General features: G+C 40.1%; 1 protein-coding gene across 1 annotated transcript in view; it reads left to right on the top strand.

Annotated features, from left to right (window-relative positions):
* The window catches only part of STK17A (serine/threonine kinase 17a), a 20443-nt gene extending 3077 nt beyond the window's left edge, over positions 1-17366 (top strand). The window contains exons 2-7 of the mRNA XM_026046708.1: positions 3575-3787; positions 10312-10456; positions 14631-14757; positions 15512-15560; positions 15655-15834; positions 16522-17366. Coding sequence (XP_025902493.1) covers positions 3575-3787; positions 10312-10456; positions 14631-14757; positions 15512-15560; positions 15655-15834; positions 16522-16852 — 1045 coding nt within the window. The 3' untranslated portion in view covers positions 16853-17366. The remainder of the gene's footprint in view (positions 1-3574; positions 3788-10311; positions 10457-14630; positions 14758-15511; positions 15561-15654; positions 15835-16521) is intronic.
* The last annotated feature ends 106 nt before the right edge of the window (positions 17367-17472 follow it).

Below are 17472 nucleotides of genomic sequence, written 5' to 3'. Positions count from 1 at the left end.
ATTACTTCTATTACTTCTAACATTTTTGTGGTTGCAGCTGAAGGACACTCAACTTAGTATCCTTCTGTATACCTTCCGTATACCTAAGCTCTGGCTCCCAGAAACACCACCCCAATGAACATTTTTCATCACAGATTTATATTTCCTGAAGCTTACATAGTGTGTAGTGTAATTATATTTGTATACTTGGCTGTTTTAGTTGGGAGGTTCTTTCATGGAAGAAATTGTGAACAAGATATTAATCATCTATTAATTATTTGTTCATCTCATTGATGGAGTATTGTAGTGTGGAGTACTGATACAAGCAAGTTGTATCCGGATTGATACTCATAATAATTTGTGTACAAAAAAAAAAATAAATGGCAGACCTGGTTTTCTGCTCACTGGTGGGTAACAGTGGTCATAAATGATCAGCTCTGAAAGCAGCGATCTACTGGCGAAACAGGCAAGCTCTGCAGAGTGCAGTTCTGTTGTTTGCTATCGGTGCGTTTTTGGTTAAAAATTTACCCAGAGTTAAAAGGTGGAAGTATTTAAGTCAGCTGAGGAGCTGAATGGAGCAGTAAGGGAGTTTTTCAGCTACTGATCTGCCTGTAACTTCAYGCACACGTAACTTATGTGCACTTTTTTTGCCAAATCTTATACACTTGCTTAAGCACTTCCCCMAGTAGTTTTCTGACTTGCAACTTCTTTGCTGTTAGATACTTGCACAATTTTGGGCAACACTAAGAGTGTATATGTGATCACGTTTTATTCTAAGCTATTTTTTGCAGAAGCACAGGTAGGGTAAAGCGGAGTTGTGGAATAAAGTGAAAGTAAGTGCATAAAGCTGGGAATGGAGACCTGCAAGTAGTTGGTTCCAGCATTTGAGGCTAAATTTGTGTGAGTAAATTGCACGTGATCAGCAGAAATCTCTACTTACAGAAACGGAATAGACAAATGTTCAGTATGAATTATTTCATATGTAGCTGTATGTAGTTTTGTGGATCTCGGGTCTTCTGAGCTCTCTTAAAAGAGTTGGTGTTATTTCTCTACGTGTTATAGTTACAAAATCCTTTATAGGTCACTAAAAATATTTGTTAAAGAAAGGTTAATWCTCTGTTCTTTGGAGCCTGTGACAACCAAAATTAATTGGTATGATCTAAATGTGCCTGCTTCTCTGACTCAGCATTTGATTTATGATGCTTTTTTCTCTTAGCTCTTACAGTGTTGTGTGCCAGTTGAAATGATGCTGATTCTCTTGACAGTCTAAAAAGATGACTCTGAGCTTCTTCATAATTCAGCATGATGCATCTTAAGTGACATTTCTTGAGCAAGGCTCCTGTGAGGACTGGGCGCTACTTCTGGTTTCCTTTTCGTGCCTCTCTTAAAGCACTTTGTATGGCCTGGGTGTCAGGTAGTCAATATTTAACTTTGGGAACAAACATTAAATATATCTTTTCTAAATTGTTCTACCTTAGGTGTGACATTCCGACTATAGTTCTTAATACAGTTACAGTAGCAGTGCTGTGGTTTAATGCTGCTTTTTCTTTAAGGATTTGAGAGAACTATTTTAAGAAATGCAGCAGTGAAGTGTATGCAGTCTGTACTTTATCAGAACACCTATTTACATCTATTTTGTTGTCTGTACTTAAAAATATGTGTATGTATATATGCAGAGATATGTGTGTATTCCTTGGCTTTGCTGGTGCAGTGGATGGCGTCTTTGGATCTCAGCTCCGCAGTCATCTTGGACAGGAGCTGAGGTAGCTGCACAGGAATAAACTTTCCAACAGAACTCATCAGGTTTCTCTAGGTCTGATCTAACGGGGGCCTAAGTTCGGAAGAGGCAAGTTGTGCAGACAGTAGCTGCAGCAGCTCTAATGATAGGTGTAGCCATGAGGAATCCAGGCGGGATCCGTCGTCTCGAGCAACGCGGAGTTGGAGCTTGTCAGCCGGCCGGGCGCTGGGACAACCTGCCTCTCTAATTGCGTCACSTGTCGGGCTCGTGTCGGGCTCAGCGCTGCCGCCCGCGCGTGGCCCCGCGCTGGGGGCTGCCCCTCGCTGTCCCGGCCCGTCAGCAGTGCTTCATGTCCCTGGTGACTCAGTGCGGCGCAGCGGCAGCCGTGGCGCTCTCCTTTGGCTCCTTGCTGGCTTCCAGCTACATCTGGWCATGTAAATACCCTTGAAAATGTGCTTCTGAAAACCACTACTATTTCCACATTTAAACTTCTCTAAACTACTTTCTCCGGACATGTTACTGATGTGAGAATTAAAAGCTTTTGATTATGGAGTAAGGAGAGAGAAATACTGTAGTTGCATCAGTAGTTAAAAGTCAGATTATTTTACTCGGATCGTCTACCAAATGCTCACCTTGTGAATGCTTATTTGGCTTCATTCATTTTGACTGGATAACGCTGAAACAAGTATCTATTTTAAGCCAACTGACTACAACTTTCTTAACCATTCTTTCCCTCCTCATGGGAGGCAGCCTGCCCATAGTTTACAATTTGTGAGCAGAAGAGTTTTGACATGAGCTGAATGAGTTAATTCTGTAAACTTCAGCTTGCAGAGGGGAGAGAGGCAAAATCCATGTAGCGTTATTTCAAACATGAGGAGGATTCTTATTTTGGTGTTGGGTAGGCTAACATAAGCTAAATTAAAATCTGCAATAAAGAATTTTGAAACTACTTCTGTAGCTTTTATTGCAAAGAAAAAGTTTTTACTGAAAAAGAACAGTTTTGATAAACATCGTACCTGTATGGGCAGAATTTAAAAATGATTTTTATCCTTAAAGTAGAAATGTTCATGTCTGCATTAAATGAAGGATTCATAGACATTTTCATTCTAATCCTCAGTGCCTTATGATCTGAACTGAAGYGGGCAGAGGACTCTGGAAATTTTAGTGCCAACACTTCAGTGCTAAATRTTTTAGGAGCACAGTTCTGTACGGAGCACTGCAATATGGTCCTGGCTAGATTACTGGCCCAATGTAACTGTGCATTTGTGTATCTTGTCCCAAATGATACTCATTAGTGTGTTAATCACTCTGCTTAGTTCTGTTTTGTGTGTGTTCCTATTAATATTGTCACAGAAATCTTGTTAGAATGTTTTGTTTTGGCTGAATTGCTTTTTTTTTTTTTTTTAAATGAACTCTGTGTTCCTTGCTCACACAGTGAGATTTGGAATAAGGGATTTTGAGAATTGTTCAACAGTGAAAGCTATAGCTGTCACCACTGGAAGCGTAGCATGGGGCAATACCACATTCCACCCTTGAAGATGCACATCATAGCTACCAATTTCAAGTATCCTATTTAAAACACTGTGTCAGTCCTTAAGTTTGCTGCTGCTATTTGCATTTTGAAAAACAAGGCAACACTTTTTYATCGGTAGGAGGTGATGGACAAGTCTTGTCTTTTTTTTGGTGGAAATGACTGAAGAACATTCTGGGCTGTGGTGCTCCTAACTTCTAAATTGAGAACTCTATGTTAACATGCATTTTTTTTCCTTTATTCAAGCTTCCTGAAGTACTAAATTATAAGGGCAATACTTAAGTTGTATGACTTGTGTTTAACTTTCGGTTCTTCTTTGGTTTCAGAGGAAAATTTGCAGTGGTGAAGAAGTGCATCCAGAAAGGAACTGAAAAAGAGTTTGCAGCAAAATTCATGAGAAAAAGAAGAAAGGGCCAAGATTGTCGAATGGAAATAATCCATGAAATTGCAGTTCTTGAGTTGGCACAGTGCAACCTTTGGGTCATTAACTTGCATGAAGTTTATGAAACTGCAACAGAGATGATTTTAGTCCTGGAATAGTAAGTACTAACTTTTTTGAGTAACCCTCTGCAGTGTTTACTGAAAACAAATACTGTAAAGATATTGTGCATCAGTGATTAATGTAACAAAAGACTTTATTGCATGGCAGTTAGCCTTTCTGAGTTTGAAAAAAAAATGCAAGGAAAACAGTAGGTTATGAACAGTCTTCTAATTACTGCAGATGACAGTAAACTCCTCCAATTATGTAGCAACTTTCAAAGCTGAACCTTAATTTGTGTAGCTAAAATTTGCAGTGAAATATAAACTCTGTACACTCCCTTTTTTGTAAAAGAGGGTGGGGAAAGAAACACTGATTATCTGTTCAAATATTGAAGTTTGTTTAATTGTCAGTGCCGAAGGTGGGGTAAAATCTGTTTTTGGATGAAGTCCAACTGAAAAAAAAAAAAAAAAAAGGGCATCAAAAACAATCTCATATTGAAATGCATCCTCGGTCTTAAAAAAAAACTATGATGTGACCTATAATGAAATTCTAGTCTGTAACCACATGGTTGCTTTTTTAAGTCTCAGTGAAAAACTGTTCTGAAATCTCTTCAAAATGAAATCTAAGAATGTTTAGCTTTTAGGGGGTCCTTTTTGAGGGAAGAATTAGACAGCTATTGATCTAATCTCTTTTTTTTTCTTTGATATATCGCTGTATCTTTGTGCTTTGTACAAAGCTGGCCTTGGAGTAGATGTTTCCTAACAGTTAATGCTGTGATTGCATTATGTAGGTAAATGATGCAGAAACCTTTCTTTTCTTGGCTGCTGTATCTGGTTAAGCTAAAAAYCTTTCAAATGCAGGATGTTTCAGGAAATATGTAAGTGTAGAAGAGCAGGCTGCTTAGTACTGAACCTCTGTACCCTCCTTTTTTGGTCATGCTCTCTGCCTTGAGTGCCTGTGTTCACTTGCACTTCCACTTTTCTCAAGGACAAGACTGACTTTAGAACTTCTTAAAAATGTCTTTAACTCTTTGGAAAAAGGCAAGAGCACTGTACCAATGTTTCTTTGAAGACTTTAGGGCAGGAATTCAAGACGTTTTTAACATCTTAGTGGGCAAGTGCAKGGAATATAAGAATGATAGAAATCTGACCTAGAATAGTTTCTCTTCAGTATATTAATCTAGGACCCCACACTCGTTCGTTTCCCCTCTACTTAACGATCATTTGCTTTAGATGGAAGTTTCTTCAGCTGCAAATACATCTAGCATAGCAGAGGTTTGGGCCTTTGACACCTAAATACCTATAGGTGGTTAAATGCTCACTGCTAATAAGCTCAGTGAAGATCTTTTTCAAGCATTATAGATTTTTAATGACTAGGAAAGAARCAGGGAGGCTTAGCGGTTCAGAAGTTGTTTAACCTGTCTGACATATATATCTACTTCATATACTTTTTTCTTTCTGAGTGGTAAAAATAAATGGTGAGAAATCTTGTGGTCCAAGTTTAATGAAATGAAGTGAGACTCTCTGCTAAGAGTGACATCTAGAATAGACTTTTCTTAACTTCATTGTGCAGCTGAGATATTAGTGATGATATCGTGAAATACAGCAGATATTTGAACTTTGCAAATCATATTACCAGAATGTGACCAAGCCTCCTGAATATGCCTTAAACACCGGCAACAATGGTCTGAATAAAATACATCCCTTCACAGATTTAACCTGTGAGCTTGAGTTGAGCAATGGGCTTTGTGATGCAGAACTGATAGTTTTCTTCAAGAGCTCAGTTCTCTCTTGCAATTACAAAATGCATTTTAAYCCGAAGTATTAACTAGTAACCAGATTGTGCGGTAATTAGCAGCTCGATTGTTTTTATACGCATCAAACAGCCGTCGTTTGTTCCAGATAAATAGCTGTGTGTTGGAGTTATAAATTACAAAAACACTCTTTCACTGACTTCAGCAAGTATGTCTGGATGCTTCTTTAATGTCAGCATGTTCCAGAAACATGTTGCAACAGAACAGGTATGAATGTAGGTAAATTTCTGACATTCTGCATGCAAAGGATTAAAGAACGTACCTAGGCTGTAAGCTTATCTAGGGCATAAGATGATTCTGTTTCTGTTAAGCTTGATGGTCTATGTGTGAGATTTTATCAGGGAAAGGAGAAAAAGTTAGTGGGCAACAGTTGAATACCTGTTTATCTGCTGTGGTTTTGAAAATCTGTGTTGATACAGATCTGTCATGAGGGGAATGCTGGTGCTTTGCCTTGAAGAAAAGAAGCATTAATCTGGAGAGTTGTCTTTAAAGCGGCATCTGTTTTAACAAGAAGCAAATTTSAAATTGCCTGGTAAATGTTAATGCAAGCTCTAAGCTGTGGGAAGCAAGGAGGCATTAGAGCTGGTTAGAGACGTGGAGCGGCAAAGCTCTAGCTGCTCATGTCCCTMATGGACAGCACGCCCTGACTTCCCTCCATTGGCACAAACCTCAGTAGAGAGTTGAGGAGGAATTAGTCTGAAGGGGTAGTATGTGGAGCCTGGGWTTTATCTGTGGGTCCGTCATTTCAACGGAAAGGGAATGAATGTACCCAAGAATGTTGAACGTGTGTTGGAAAAGGTAGCAATATAATCTGGAAATGCTGTCATTTTCCAAAATATTTTTTTTTCTTTTAATCTAACTTCTGGGCTCAGTACCTGTGACTTGTCTTTTTCAGACTCTTGATAGAAAGAGCACCGATGCCTCAGCTGAAGAACTGACTTCTGTAAATGTTCATCACTGGGTTTATACGTGTGTGGAAGGGACAGAGGGTGCTGTCATAGTGGGTCAGGTGTTGAACTTCCGTGTGGAACACCAATATCTTGGCTGTTAGGTGTTACTCTGTAAGAGCTTCTGAGCTGGGGCTCTGACTGGCAGGGGCTTCTCTACGTATTTGTAGATACCCAGAGATACCATTTGTGTAGATGTACACAAGACATAAGCCTTTCGTATCCTTCTTTAAAAAGAGAAGTTTTTACAATCTTTAAGAGATGTTTCGAGTGTATTTGTTATGTCGGATGAGGTACTTTTTACATCTGCTAGCGATTGGACCCAGACAGTGTTAGTATTTTGTGTCATCTTGGGCATTACTCATTGTTCTGTGYGTGAATAGATGGTTTGGCATGAAAGGTTTCACTTGTTATCCCTTGCTTTACAAGTGGATAAAGTAAGGGTCTGCTGGCAGGAAACTTCATTCAGCGTAGGGATCAACAGCTGGAATTTGAAGCAGAAATACACACAACAAATAAATGGTCTGTTCCACTGTTAGGCTCTAACAGGCAAGGTGCTAATTTAAAATGTAGTCTCAGATATGTTCAAAGATGCATTCAAAAGAAGCTGGATGGTTTCAGTTGAATTTTGAGGCAACATGATTGTTATCATGATGAATGTTCCAGGCTTATCAGATGCCCTTAAGTTTGTTTATGCTGCTAAACAGTAAAATTAGCAGGGTTTTCATCAGCAAAGAACTGGTTTTCACTTGAACTTAGAGAGACGTTACTAATACAGTAGAATTTTCATAAACAAGTTAAAATAGAGAAGGAATTCCAATTGCTGTTTGAATTCTTAGTTCTCACTTTTTCTGATAGCTACCTAAGGGAGTTTATACTATTGAAATCAAGTAGTGGCAACAACACTATGTGTGGGATTCTGATGTATTTTCTTTTCCCAAATGAGGAAAGCTTGCTCACTTAAAGATGTTGTTCCAATTGCTGACTTTTCCACTGTGGGAGCATTCTGTGTGGAGGAGTCCAGTTGTTTGCAAAGCAGTTATTTCATACTGATCATTCAGGAAGCTGCAGCTTARCAGAAGATATGCTCTAGAGGAGAAATGGATATTTATATTTATATTGGAACTTTTGGTCTGTGTGTGTTTAAAAACACAGCAGTGCCATGCCTAACARGTATTTTAATCTCTTCTGTATGTGTGCATGTGTTTCACAGCGACAATACACAAAACAATCTTAGAGTAATTTATCCTCTTGCATCCATGTTCTTCTCTGAGAATGGTAGCTTTCTGATGGAGCGAATTGTTTGGAAGAAGTCATTATATCAGTATCCCAAGTAGAAACTTGATATAAAAATGAAGCATTCCCTATCAAACTATGAATTCACCTGAAACGTCTCATGTGAAGCTAAGCATATTGATCTCGATGGTGGATGGTAAGGGCCATGTTTTAAAAGCCACTAAGTGGGTGTTTGKTTCTATAAGGTCTGTATTTGCTGGTCTCTCTTAAAGATGCTGATGAAGCCAGCATCTTCAGAATCCTCCAAGTTTGGAAAAAAGAAAAAGTCTTTTCTGGGTCCATTTTTTTTTCTTTCTCTCATATGTTGCAGCTGTCTCTTGATTTCCATCGTGAGACAATGTCTGCTTCAAATTTTATCGTCTTTGCTTTTAACAAATATAATCCCAGGCTGTTAATGTGTAGTATTCAAATTCTAGAGTGTATATTTTAGCTTGGTGCTCTTCAGTGAACCTCAGTGTCTTAATCTACTTATTAGCATAACTTTTATTATATGTCTRCTGAGCAGACATACAGTAGACAAAAGGCTTAAGTCTCTTCTTTGATTTTTTCAGCTCTATTAAAAAKGAAGTATGCTATGTTTCTCATATATATATGTGTGTATATATATGTGTGTGCGTACTACATATACAAAAATTAAGTACTTTACTGGAAAAATAATCATGTTGCTGCTGTAGAATAGGYCTATGCTGATAATTTTGATAGCATATTTTAGCATCATATGTGAATTATTGCTTGCTGCTACAAGGGGGTTAAACTATTATTCCTGGTGGCACATTATGGCATTCTCGAAAAAGACTCATTTTGTTTCCCCTGTTAATTACAGTGGTCACTTTTCTATCCCTATTTTGTTCCTACTGATGATTATTTTTAAATGAATCGGTTCTAGAATATTGGAATGTAGTATCCAATGTGCTTTTTTAAAAGGTGACTGGTATCTGAATCTTGTCCAAAGCTAAGATGTTATTACTCTTTTCCTCGAATTAAATAATGCGCTGAAGGAAGCTGTGATGACGAATGCCGGGTATAGGTGATTTTTCTAGGGGAATTAAAGTATTGCTACTCCTTTCATGAAAACTGAGTTTTACCTTCACCTTTTCATACAGCATAATGAGAAGAGGTTACTTATATATAACAGAAATATTTATATATATATATATATATATATATAAGAAAAAAATTTAAAATTTGAAATATAACACTTCTCTAAATTGCTTTTCTTATAAGGTCATCTGCAGGGAGAATTTCAAATAATGGTAACGAGGCCATTTGTTAAAGCAAAAGAAGCTTTTGTATAGGATAAGGCTTTTTAAGGTGGTTCAGCTATAGTCACAAAGCTGGTGTTGGCATAATGAAAATTCTGAGTGTATCTAAGTGCTCTTTTCTGGAGACACATGGTGCAGATGCACCATTCATGAAGAACAGTCTTGTTACATCTTTGGATGTGTCCGTCATCTTTCTTGATGATCTGTCTGTCTAGTCTGATTTAATAAAAATTAGCAAGGAAAGGCCTGAAATAGGTTGGTGCACCTGAATGAATTTTAATGCTTGTGGGAAGTCACGCTTGGCATGTCACAGTGTGAAGCAGCTGAAGAAGATCCTGTCCTAAGGGTTTCACCACCTTTCAGTAAGGGATGACTATAGGATTTCATGTGAAACAGAAGTTATGTACGTGTTGATTTCATTTTATGCTTTGATAAGTATTAATGCAGCAATCAAGGGTACATTGTCAAGCTTTGATGGCCATTCTTGTTTCAAGTTGGAGTATCTACTTTGCTCGTCTTACGACTTATGCCACACAGTCATGTGAAACATTTAGGTCTGTAGTCCTTGCTCCACAGGGATGGTGCTACACATGGCTTTGGAGTGCTTTAAAAATATTCTGTCTATTCACTTTTTTGTAGCTTTTTATATATTACTTATATATACACATAATAAACACACAAAGATAAGAAAGCAAGCTTTGAGAGCTGAATTCTCAGAAGCCTTTTTAGATGGAATCCACTTAAACTTGATGCATCCTTATGTACCAGAGACTTCACAAGCATGTCAGTCACCTTCTGAACTTTACGGTTAGTCTTTCTGAGTATATCCAAGTTGTGTGGCGGGGAGGGTGATGGAGCAAAGGCAATGGGCAAATTACAGTGGCTTTTTTTTTTTTTTTTTTTGACATAGGGAATGGCAAAAGATGCATCTTTGATGAAAACCTTGTCCTAAAGACTGTACTTTGAGATGAAGGCTGATCTCTCCAAAAGAGCCCCATAACTTTCTATAGTTTCATACTTAACTTTCATAACTTTCATATTCTGTAATATGTGAGAGATTTTTTTCACCAAGTCTGCCCTACTTCATAGAAGTTATCTAGAATTCCTAGACTATAAAGGTTTGCAACATGTTTAATAATTGGACAAAAATCTACTGTAGGTCATTACCCCCGCTGATCTTGATTTGTTTATTCTAAATAAGWGTGTGTAGAACAAAACAGGCCTACAGCTGATTCTTTGAAATAATAAAGACTTTGCTCCATAGTGCTGCCGGAGGTGAAATTTTTGACCAGTGTGTGGCKGAGAGGGAGGAAGCCTTCAAAGAGAAAGATGTTAAGCGACTTATGAAGCAAATTTTGGAAGGAGTTTCCTTCTTGCACAGAAACAATGTGGTTCATCTCGACTTAAAGGTAAGACTGTTGCTGTATTTTTCTCATGATTTTCTTGAGACAAATTCTGACTTACTGATTGTATGTTATACTAATCCTGATTTATAATTAACACTTTTAAACTGTCTATTCCTCAAACAATAAAATTCTGCCTTTGGAAATGCAGTGCATGTTAAAGTTGATGGGATTTTGATGGGTTGATGCGAGCATATCACACTTGCATTGGCTGAATTGCATGCTGTGAATTTGAAAGCAAATTTTGATTGCACCTTAATTTGGGAATGAGTACTTCAGCTAAGACCTGGACTGTTTTAAAGTGCCGTGTATTTTTTTTCTTAGTAAGCAATAGTTTTGACAAAACTAAGGGAATAATTCATTTATCACTATTCTAAGAAATTCAGAGTATTATGTGTGGCTGCGAGCTATAACAGGACTCTAGAAGATCATTATTCTTTTTTTGATAGCAAGTGTTAATTCATTTCCCTCAGCTTCCAACTGTATCTCAGCTTTGAGCTCGAGCTACATTTATCCCTGTGTGGCAACATAAAGTCACTTTCCATTTAAAATTTTCTAGTGCTTCCTTACGTTTCTACTTCTCCTATTGATTACTCGGAATGTTGTAAGCTATTACTATGTTGTAAGCCCTTATGCTTTTTCTGTCCTATTGCAGAAATACTGCATTGCATTTCAGCAGTAGTACAAAGCTGCAAGTAGGTTCCAGGCAAGCTCTGCATTCTTCATATATAACATAGCTGATAAATGATTTATTACTTTCCAAAGCAGATGATGGGCAGTGCTTGCACACAAACATCTTCTAGCTGTTTCCCAACTGCKTATTCAAATTATCTCTGGGATCCGTCAATATTTTCTGTGGCCCATTAATTTATTCACACATGCAGAGAATATTAATAGTTGTACTGAAATGACTAATGGGAAATTTCTAGCAAGTAATGTGAGAATAAGGATTCCRAAGGATTCAAACCAAGAGCAGTTGGAATCTCTTAAGGTTGCRATCTGCTCGCACAAGACACGCGGCACCTCCCCTTGGCCTCTACATCTGGCCAAAAAATTTCCATTAAATTTCCTTGAAGCAAATTATATAAAATTAAAACCTGTAGTTGTGGACAATATATATTCATGGCTTTGGTAGTTAAGTGTGCGGTGTTCCTTAACATAACAGCAGCGGGGTTTCTGCACTCAGCAATGCCTTGTGCTTTACTTGACTACACCTTTTACTTAATGACARAAGCAGACTGGGGGTGTTGATTACAGCTTGCGCCCAGGCAGCTTATTTGGAGCTGAGCACGAGCTTGCCTAAGCTCTCTGACAAATCAGAAGGTTCACGTTRTGAAATAGAGCATCTTGAGTTCTTGCTGATGTTCTTGCTGATGGAAGGATCCACTGTTACTTTACTGACTCATAACTATATAATTAGCAGGGCAAATTAATTTCTCATATGCTTGAGTGTTCATATGTTTATACATTAGCGTGGCTTGTGCAGTTTGGCTTTTTTTTGAAAATCAAGTGGCTTGAATGAGTCCTGTTTACAGCATGGTGTACTTTGTGACATAAAAGACTGATTTTTTTTTTTTTTTGCAAAATAAGATATAGGCAATATTGGCAAATAAATATCAGCATATTGGCAAATAAAGGTGATTATTAGGGTTAAAATGTGTGGATGTTTTGAGGATTTGAGGATAGATCTGCATGCCTTAGAAGACATGAAAAATGGCCCATATTTCACGGGTTAATTTCTAAGTAAATGCTTTGCAGAGTAATATTTGGATAGCTTGTGTGAAGCGTATTCCTAGCAAGTAGTGCTAGGAATATCAGAACTGCCACCTGTTTCTTTCCAAAGGGGTRGATCTCCTGAAAGCTGCTTGCAACCTGACTTATTTTTAATGGCAAAGTGCAATCACGTAGCTTCAGTTTGGAGCAGGAGTGAATAGAATGCTCTGAGTGCAAACTAAGTGTCCTTCAGCAGAGCTGTCTTCATTCTACTTAATTTGCCCAGTGTGCGTGCGCGCCTTGCCGAGTCTTTCATCTCCTCTCAGTGGTGCATAAAAGCTGCAGACTAAGGGCAACTCTCCTGCTTTGCTTTCTCAGGCTGTTTGAYTTGATCTTCAGGTGATTAGGAATGAAAGAAAGTAAAAATAAAAATAAAAAGGGAGGGGAGGGCGCAGTGGTCCTGCTGTAAGGAGTGAGCCCTCCTGGAAGGGAGGACTCGCTGCCTCTCACGCCGTGGGGTTAAGGAAAGAGCCGGCAGCTGAGTCAGGGAGGGAATGAGCGTGCACCAGRCGTGTATTCCTGTGACATATATTGCTCTCATAGGGCGTATGGAGGACTAGTTGCCCTTCTGTCTGTCTTGTTTTCAAAATACCACGTGCAGCGAGGAAAGGGAGCAGAACCCCTGTCTGAAGGATGGTGCTCACACCACTGTTCAGAAGTAAATTAGTGCAATTACTACGGAAGTGGCTGCTGGAAAGCACCTTACAGGCTAATTTTCTCAACTGAATATTTCAAGGGGATACAGGATTAACATTTATTACATTAAAATATAGCATTTTATGTATTACTTAAAGGTCCAACTAAGGAAAATGTGACCGACAGTTCAGTATGAGTTAGGGTTATGGCAGGGGCTTTGTTTGGCGTGCATGTGTTGTGGGTGATGAGAGGTAAAGAAAAAAGCACCCAATAAAAACTGTTTTGGCAAGTGTGTCAGCTACTGAAATACTGATTATTTCAACACAGGTCTTGAGGATTTTATGAAAYGTTTCATGAAAAACTTGCTTGATTCAAGCATAGGGGATGAGTGCTTTTTCTCCTGCTTTCTATTTGTGTTTTGACAAAGTAACTAAATTTCCCATTGGGAAGGACAGCGGAGAGGCTACTGAGGGAGGCATGAGCAGCTTTCTGCATGTTTGCTCTCCTAATACAAATAGAGAGTGCCAAATGTGAACAGTAAAGCATATGGTAATGTGTAGTTCCAAAAGGTTTTTGTATGGCAGCCAGATCCCAGTCTGTAATCAAAAAAATAAGCTGTTCTTAATACATACATTCACAAATAGATTGGCAGTTGTTTCATTGAATTTTAAATACCCGTAGCTTAACTTCCAGGAATTAAAACATTTCATTATATTTAGGTCTTGCCACGAGAACTGGCCAAGCTTTTTTAAATGTTCTCTTTGCAGTTCTRTTTCTGTGCTCAAAGGCAAAGCTATCTGTGAAATCTGGGGAATGAGGAAGGGACGGCCCTGTGATGAGGGGAGAAAGACTGAACGTGGATGATGATCCTTCAGTTGGGTTATCAGCCTTGTGGCCCCCTTCCTTCTCCATGATCGCTGGTACAAGATGGTCCAGGGTCTCAATGCATATAGCAAATGGTAATTAATGGTAATCCCAATGTGGAAAAACGACCCGTGGGGTGGCAGGGATATTTCTCTCCCCCACCAACATGCTTTGGTTGCCAACTCTGCAAAAGATGCTGCTTAAGGTTCGCTTTCATAGAGATTTTAACTGAGGGAGCACTCAGCATAAGAGCTGAAGCATTTCATGGCCACCTAGTCAGCTCTGAAGAATGACAGCCTGAATCTCGTGACGTCAAAGCAATCAAGTTTATCCAAAGGGGATGCTCTGAAACCTGTTTTTCAGGTTGCTGGATTTTTTTAGACTGTTCTTTCTGTAATACGATTGTTCATACTTTGAGCAAGATTGAAGTCAGTTGCAACAGCCTCTCTGTAAACAGGTGTAGTCAGAGGAGTTCCGTGTGTTCTGGGCTTTCTTGGCTTGGTTTTACCTTCTTAAGTGGTTTTTGAAGACCCTTCAAGAAGAGGAATTTTCCACTGTCTATTGGAAGGAAGCAAGAAGGGCGGGGGCGAAAGTTGGCACGAAGGAGTCAAGTGCAGAGTGGAGGGCTTCATATGCAGATGTTTAATTATAACTCCTGGCTGTTTCTTTGTATGTGTGTGCACTAAACTAAGCAAGGCAGGCGCTTGATTCTCAGTCATAAAYGTAAAATCCTGCCACCCCTCCTAGCCTGCGTGTCTGTTCAGGTCCATCCTGGAAGAGCACATCCTGAGTCTGGTACGTGTTAGGGAATATATCACTCCTCCTTGCAATTTAATGTAGTTGGGCAACATCGCGCTGTCACATGAGGCCTGGCTGATCTCAACGGTCTGCTTGTTTTGTTTTTCAGCCCCAGAATATTCTGCTAACCAGTAAATCCCCCCTGGGTGACATAAAGATAGTTGACTTTGGTCTTTCCCGAATAATGAAGAGCAGTGAGGAACTAAGAGAAATTATGGGAACTCCAGAATACGTAGGTAAGYGTTCGCTAAAACGGTGATGTCTTGAGGACTGAACTAGTTCGGCTTGTGGGATGCTGAGGTGAGAAACTGCCTCCAGATTGGCCCAGAGCCGGGCTGGATGAGCCGCTCCCGGGTTAAGGCACTCGGCTGTTCCTCGGATGTGGCCCTGCTGCACAGCTGGAAGGGACGTGGCAGGCTCCGAGTGGCAATTGGGCCCCGGGTTACAGAGGAGCACGTAGCTTAGATAGCTGGCCCACAGTAGTAGCAAATATTACATCCATTAAAGTTTCAAAAAGAAGGGTTCAGCCTTTTACCAAGTACCGTCTTGCAGMCCTGGTAGGCTTGCAGCTGTTTAGATTTTTTCAGGGGGAAAAAAATAAATCATGCCAGATCTTAAAGAAGTACTGAAGATACCTCTGAAGTTGTGTGCTATGTTCTGTATGGGTTTCAGTGCTGGAATATGGAATGGTGGATATGGAAACTCTATTTCCATATGAAATTTTGGGTAGGGTTTCCTTAACTGAGGAGGAGACTGGTCTGATCTTCTCAAGTTGAGAGCGAAAGGTAAAAAAGAAGTAACTTTAAATCAACAAATGACAGAAACTTTTAAAATAACTTGAATAGAAATATCTGTATTTCAACTGGCTGCCATGCTCCAGATGGCTTGTATTATTAAATAATGCCACATGCCTGTTCTTGCACTACAGAACCACACAAGGTGATGTCTGCATATGACTAAAAAAAACCACTTTTTTTTYCCTCTAAACAGCTCCTGAAATTCTGAGTTATGACCCAATCAGTACAGCAACAGACATGTGGTAAGTTGAAAAAAATTAATGGCATCAGAACTTGAAAGTGCTTTGGGTTTTGTTTGTTGAAGTTCTGCCTTTCCATTTTCTGTTTTGAATTCAGGAGCATTGGAGTCCTGGCGTATGTCATGTTGACCGGGATATCGCCCTTCTTGGGAGATGACAAGCAAGAAACGTTCTTAAATATATCTCAGATGAACGTCAGTTACTGTGGAGAAGACTTCGACCTTATATCAGAGTCTGCTGTGGATTTCATCAAAACGCTGCTGGTTAAAAAGCCCGAGTAAGTAAAATGTACATTCTACACACTAATGCATCAGACTGGAATCATTTTTAGATCTATTTGATGCTTTCATTTTCCTTTTGAGGCTTATTCACTTTTCATTATGTTCTTTGTATTTTTATATATGTAACTAGACAAGGTCTCAATTTCCCTCCGAACTTGTACATTGTGAGTGCACCCACATGTTAGTCATCCTAACTAATTCCTTTTGGAACATCAGAAATGAAGGAAACCGTGCGGTGCAATGAACTGGCTTTCTTTACGTGCACGGTGCTGGTGGCGTTTGTAAATCTGGAGCAGCGCGTTGCTCGTCTGTGGGTCCCCGGCGCTCCTCTCCGTGCGAGGCCAAGTGGAAATGGCAGCTCGCAGAACAGATGTTACCTGCGGGACCAGCTCTGCACGGGGCTCGTCAGCTGCTCACGGGGCCTGCTGTTTCTCTCCGGAGATCCTTGAATAACGCGAGGATTGGATAATTTATATATATTGCATGTATACACAAATACTGAGGTTCTGCTGATTTTGTTGTTTAAAATAACTTATTCCTGGATTGTTGGGGTTCTGTTTTGTTTTCCCAGCAACAGGTAGGGATCAGCACAAGTTTAGCGCATAGTGGAGAAATTTGTATGGATTTCATATGCAAAATGTTAGATTTCCGGTTTAACAGCGACCACTTTCCTTCCCGCGCAGGGAGCGGGCAACTGCCGAAGAGTGTCTGCAGCACCCGTGGCTGCAGCAGAGCCAGCCCGCGGCCCCCCGCGCCTGGGGCGAGAGACCGGCCGAGGAGAGCGGCGCTGCCCGGAGGGAGGCAGCTTCTGCCCCCGGGAAAGCCGGCGAGGCCGAGAAGGATGCCGAGGAAGAGGCGCTCGTGACGGAAGAGCTGATCGTGGTGGCCTCCTACACGCTGGGACAATGCAGGCAGTCAGAGAAAGAAAAAGTAACTGAGCAAAAAGCCATTTCCAAGCGATTTAAATTTGAGGAACCTTTGCTGCAGGAGTTACCGGGAGAATTCATTTACTGAACTGTGTGGAGGAGCTTCRTAGCGGTAACTGGAAGGCAGGGGTTTCTACTAAACAACCAATATCTTAGCCAAGGGAATCTCTGATATGCAATAGATGTTCTAGATAAACGAAAATGTTCAGAAATGGCAACTAAGGAAAATGTGCCAAGCTTTTAATTTTGTGGAACAGTTAAACAAGGTTTCAGTGGCTGACAGGAATTTAACAAGGATAAAAACTTATTTTTGTTTGCATCTTTATTTCTCATTTTTGTCTCTGGATAGCAGAGTCTTTGTTGATTATTCCAGTGTTCTGGAGAAGTTGACAGGAGAGGGAGAGTTTCAGTGACAGATGCCAAAAGGGGAGGGTTTTGTTTGTTTCTTTSTTTGTGTAGGATATATTTTGCCATTTAATGCACATATATACTGCTGGGTTTTCTTCAAACCCCTTTTCCTCACCCCTGACTTCAGTGGAGCGCTCTGCTGATCTAACAGTTGTCCAAGGAGGGACGGCGCCGGGCTCGACCCGCGGATTTCGGAGCCGTCCCGCGCGTCTGAGCGTCCTTGGGGCCGCGGCCGGGCAGAGGCGCCGGGCACGGAGCCCAGCCCGCAGGTAGACGCGTGACGTGGAGCCTGGCGAGGCC

The sequence above is a fragment of the Nothoprocta perdicaria genome, unplaced genomic scaffold, assembly GCF_003342845.1.
Source record: "Nothoprocta perdicaria isolate Ctin4 unplaced genomic scaffold, notPer1 scaffold_457, whole genome shotgun sequence".
NCBI classification, from domain to species: Eukaryota; Metazoa; Chordata; class Aves; order Tinamiformes; family Tinamidae; genus Nothoprocta; species Nothoprocta perdicaria.
Note: the sequence above shows the minus strand (reverse complement) of the source record. Positions and strands in the feature narration are given on the sequence as shown.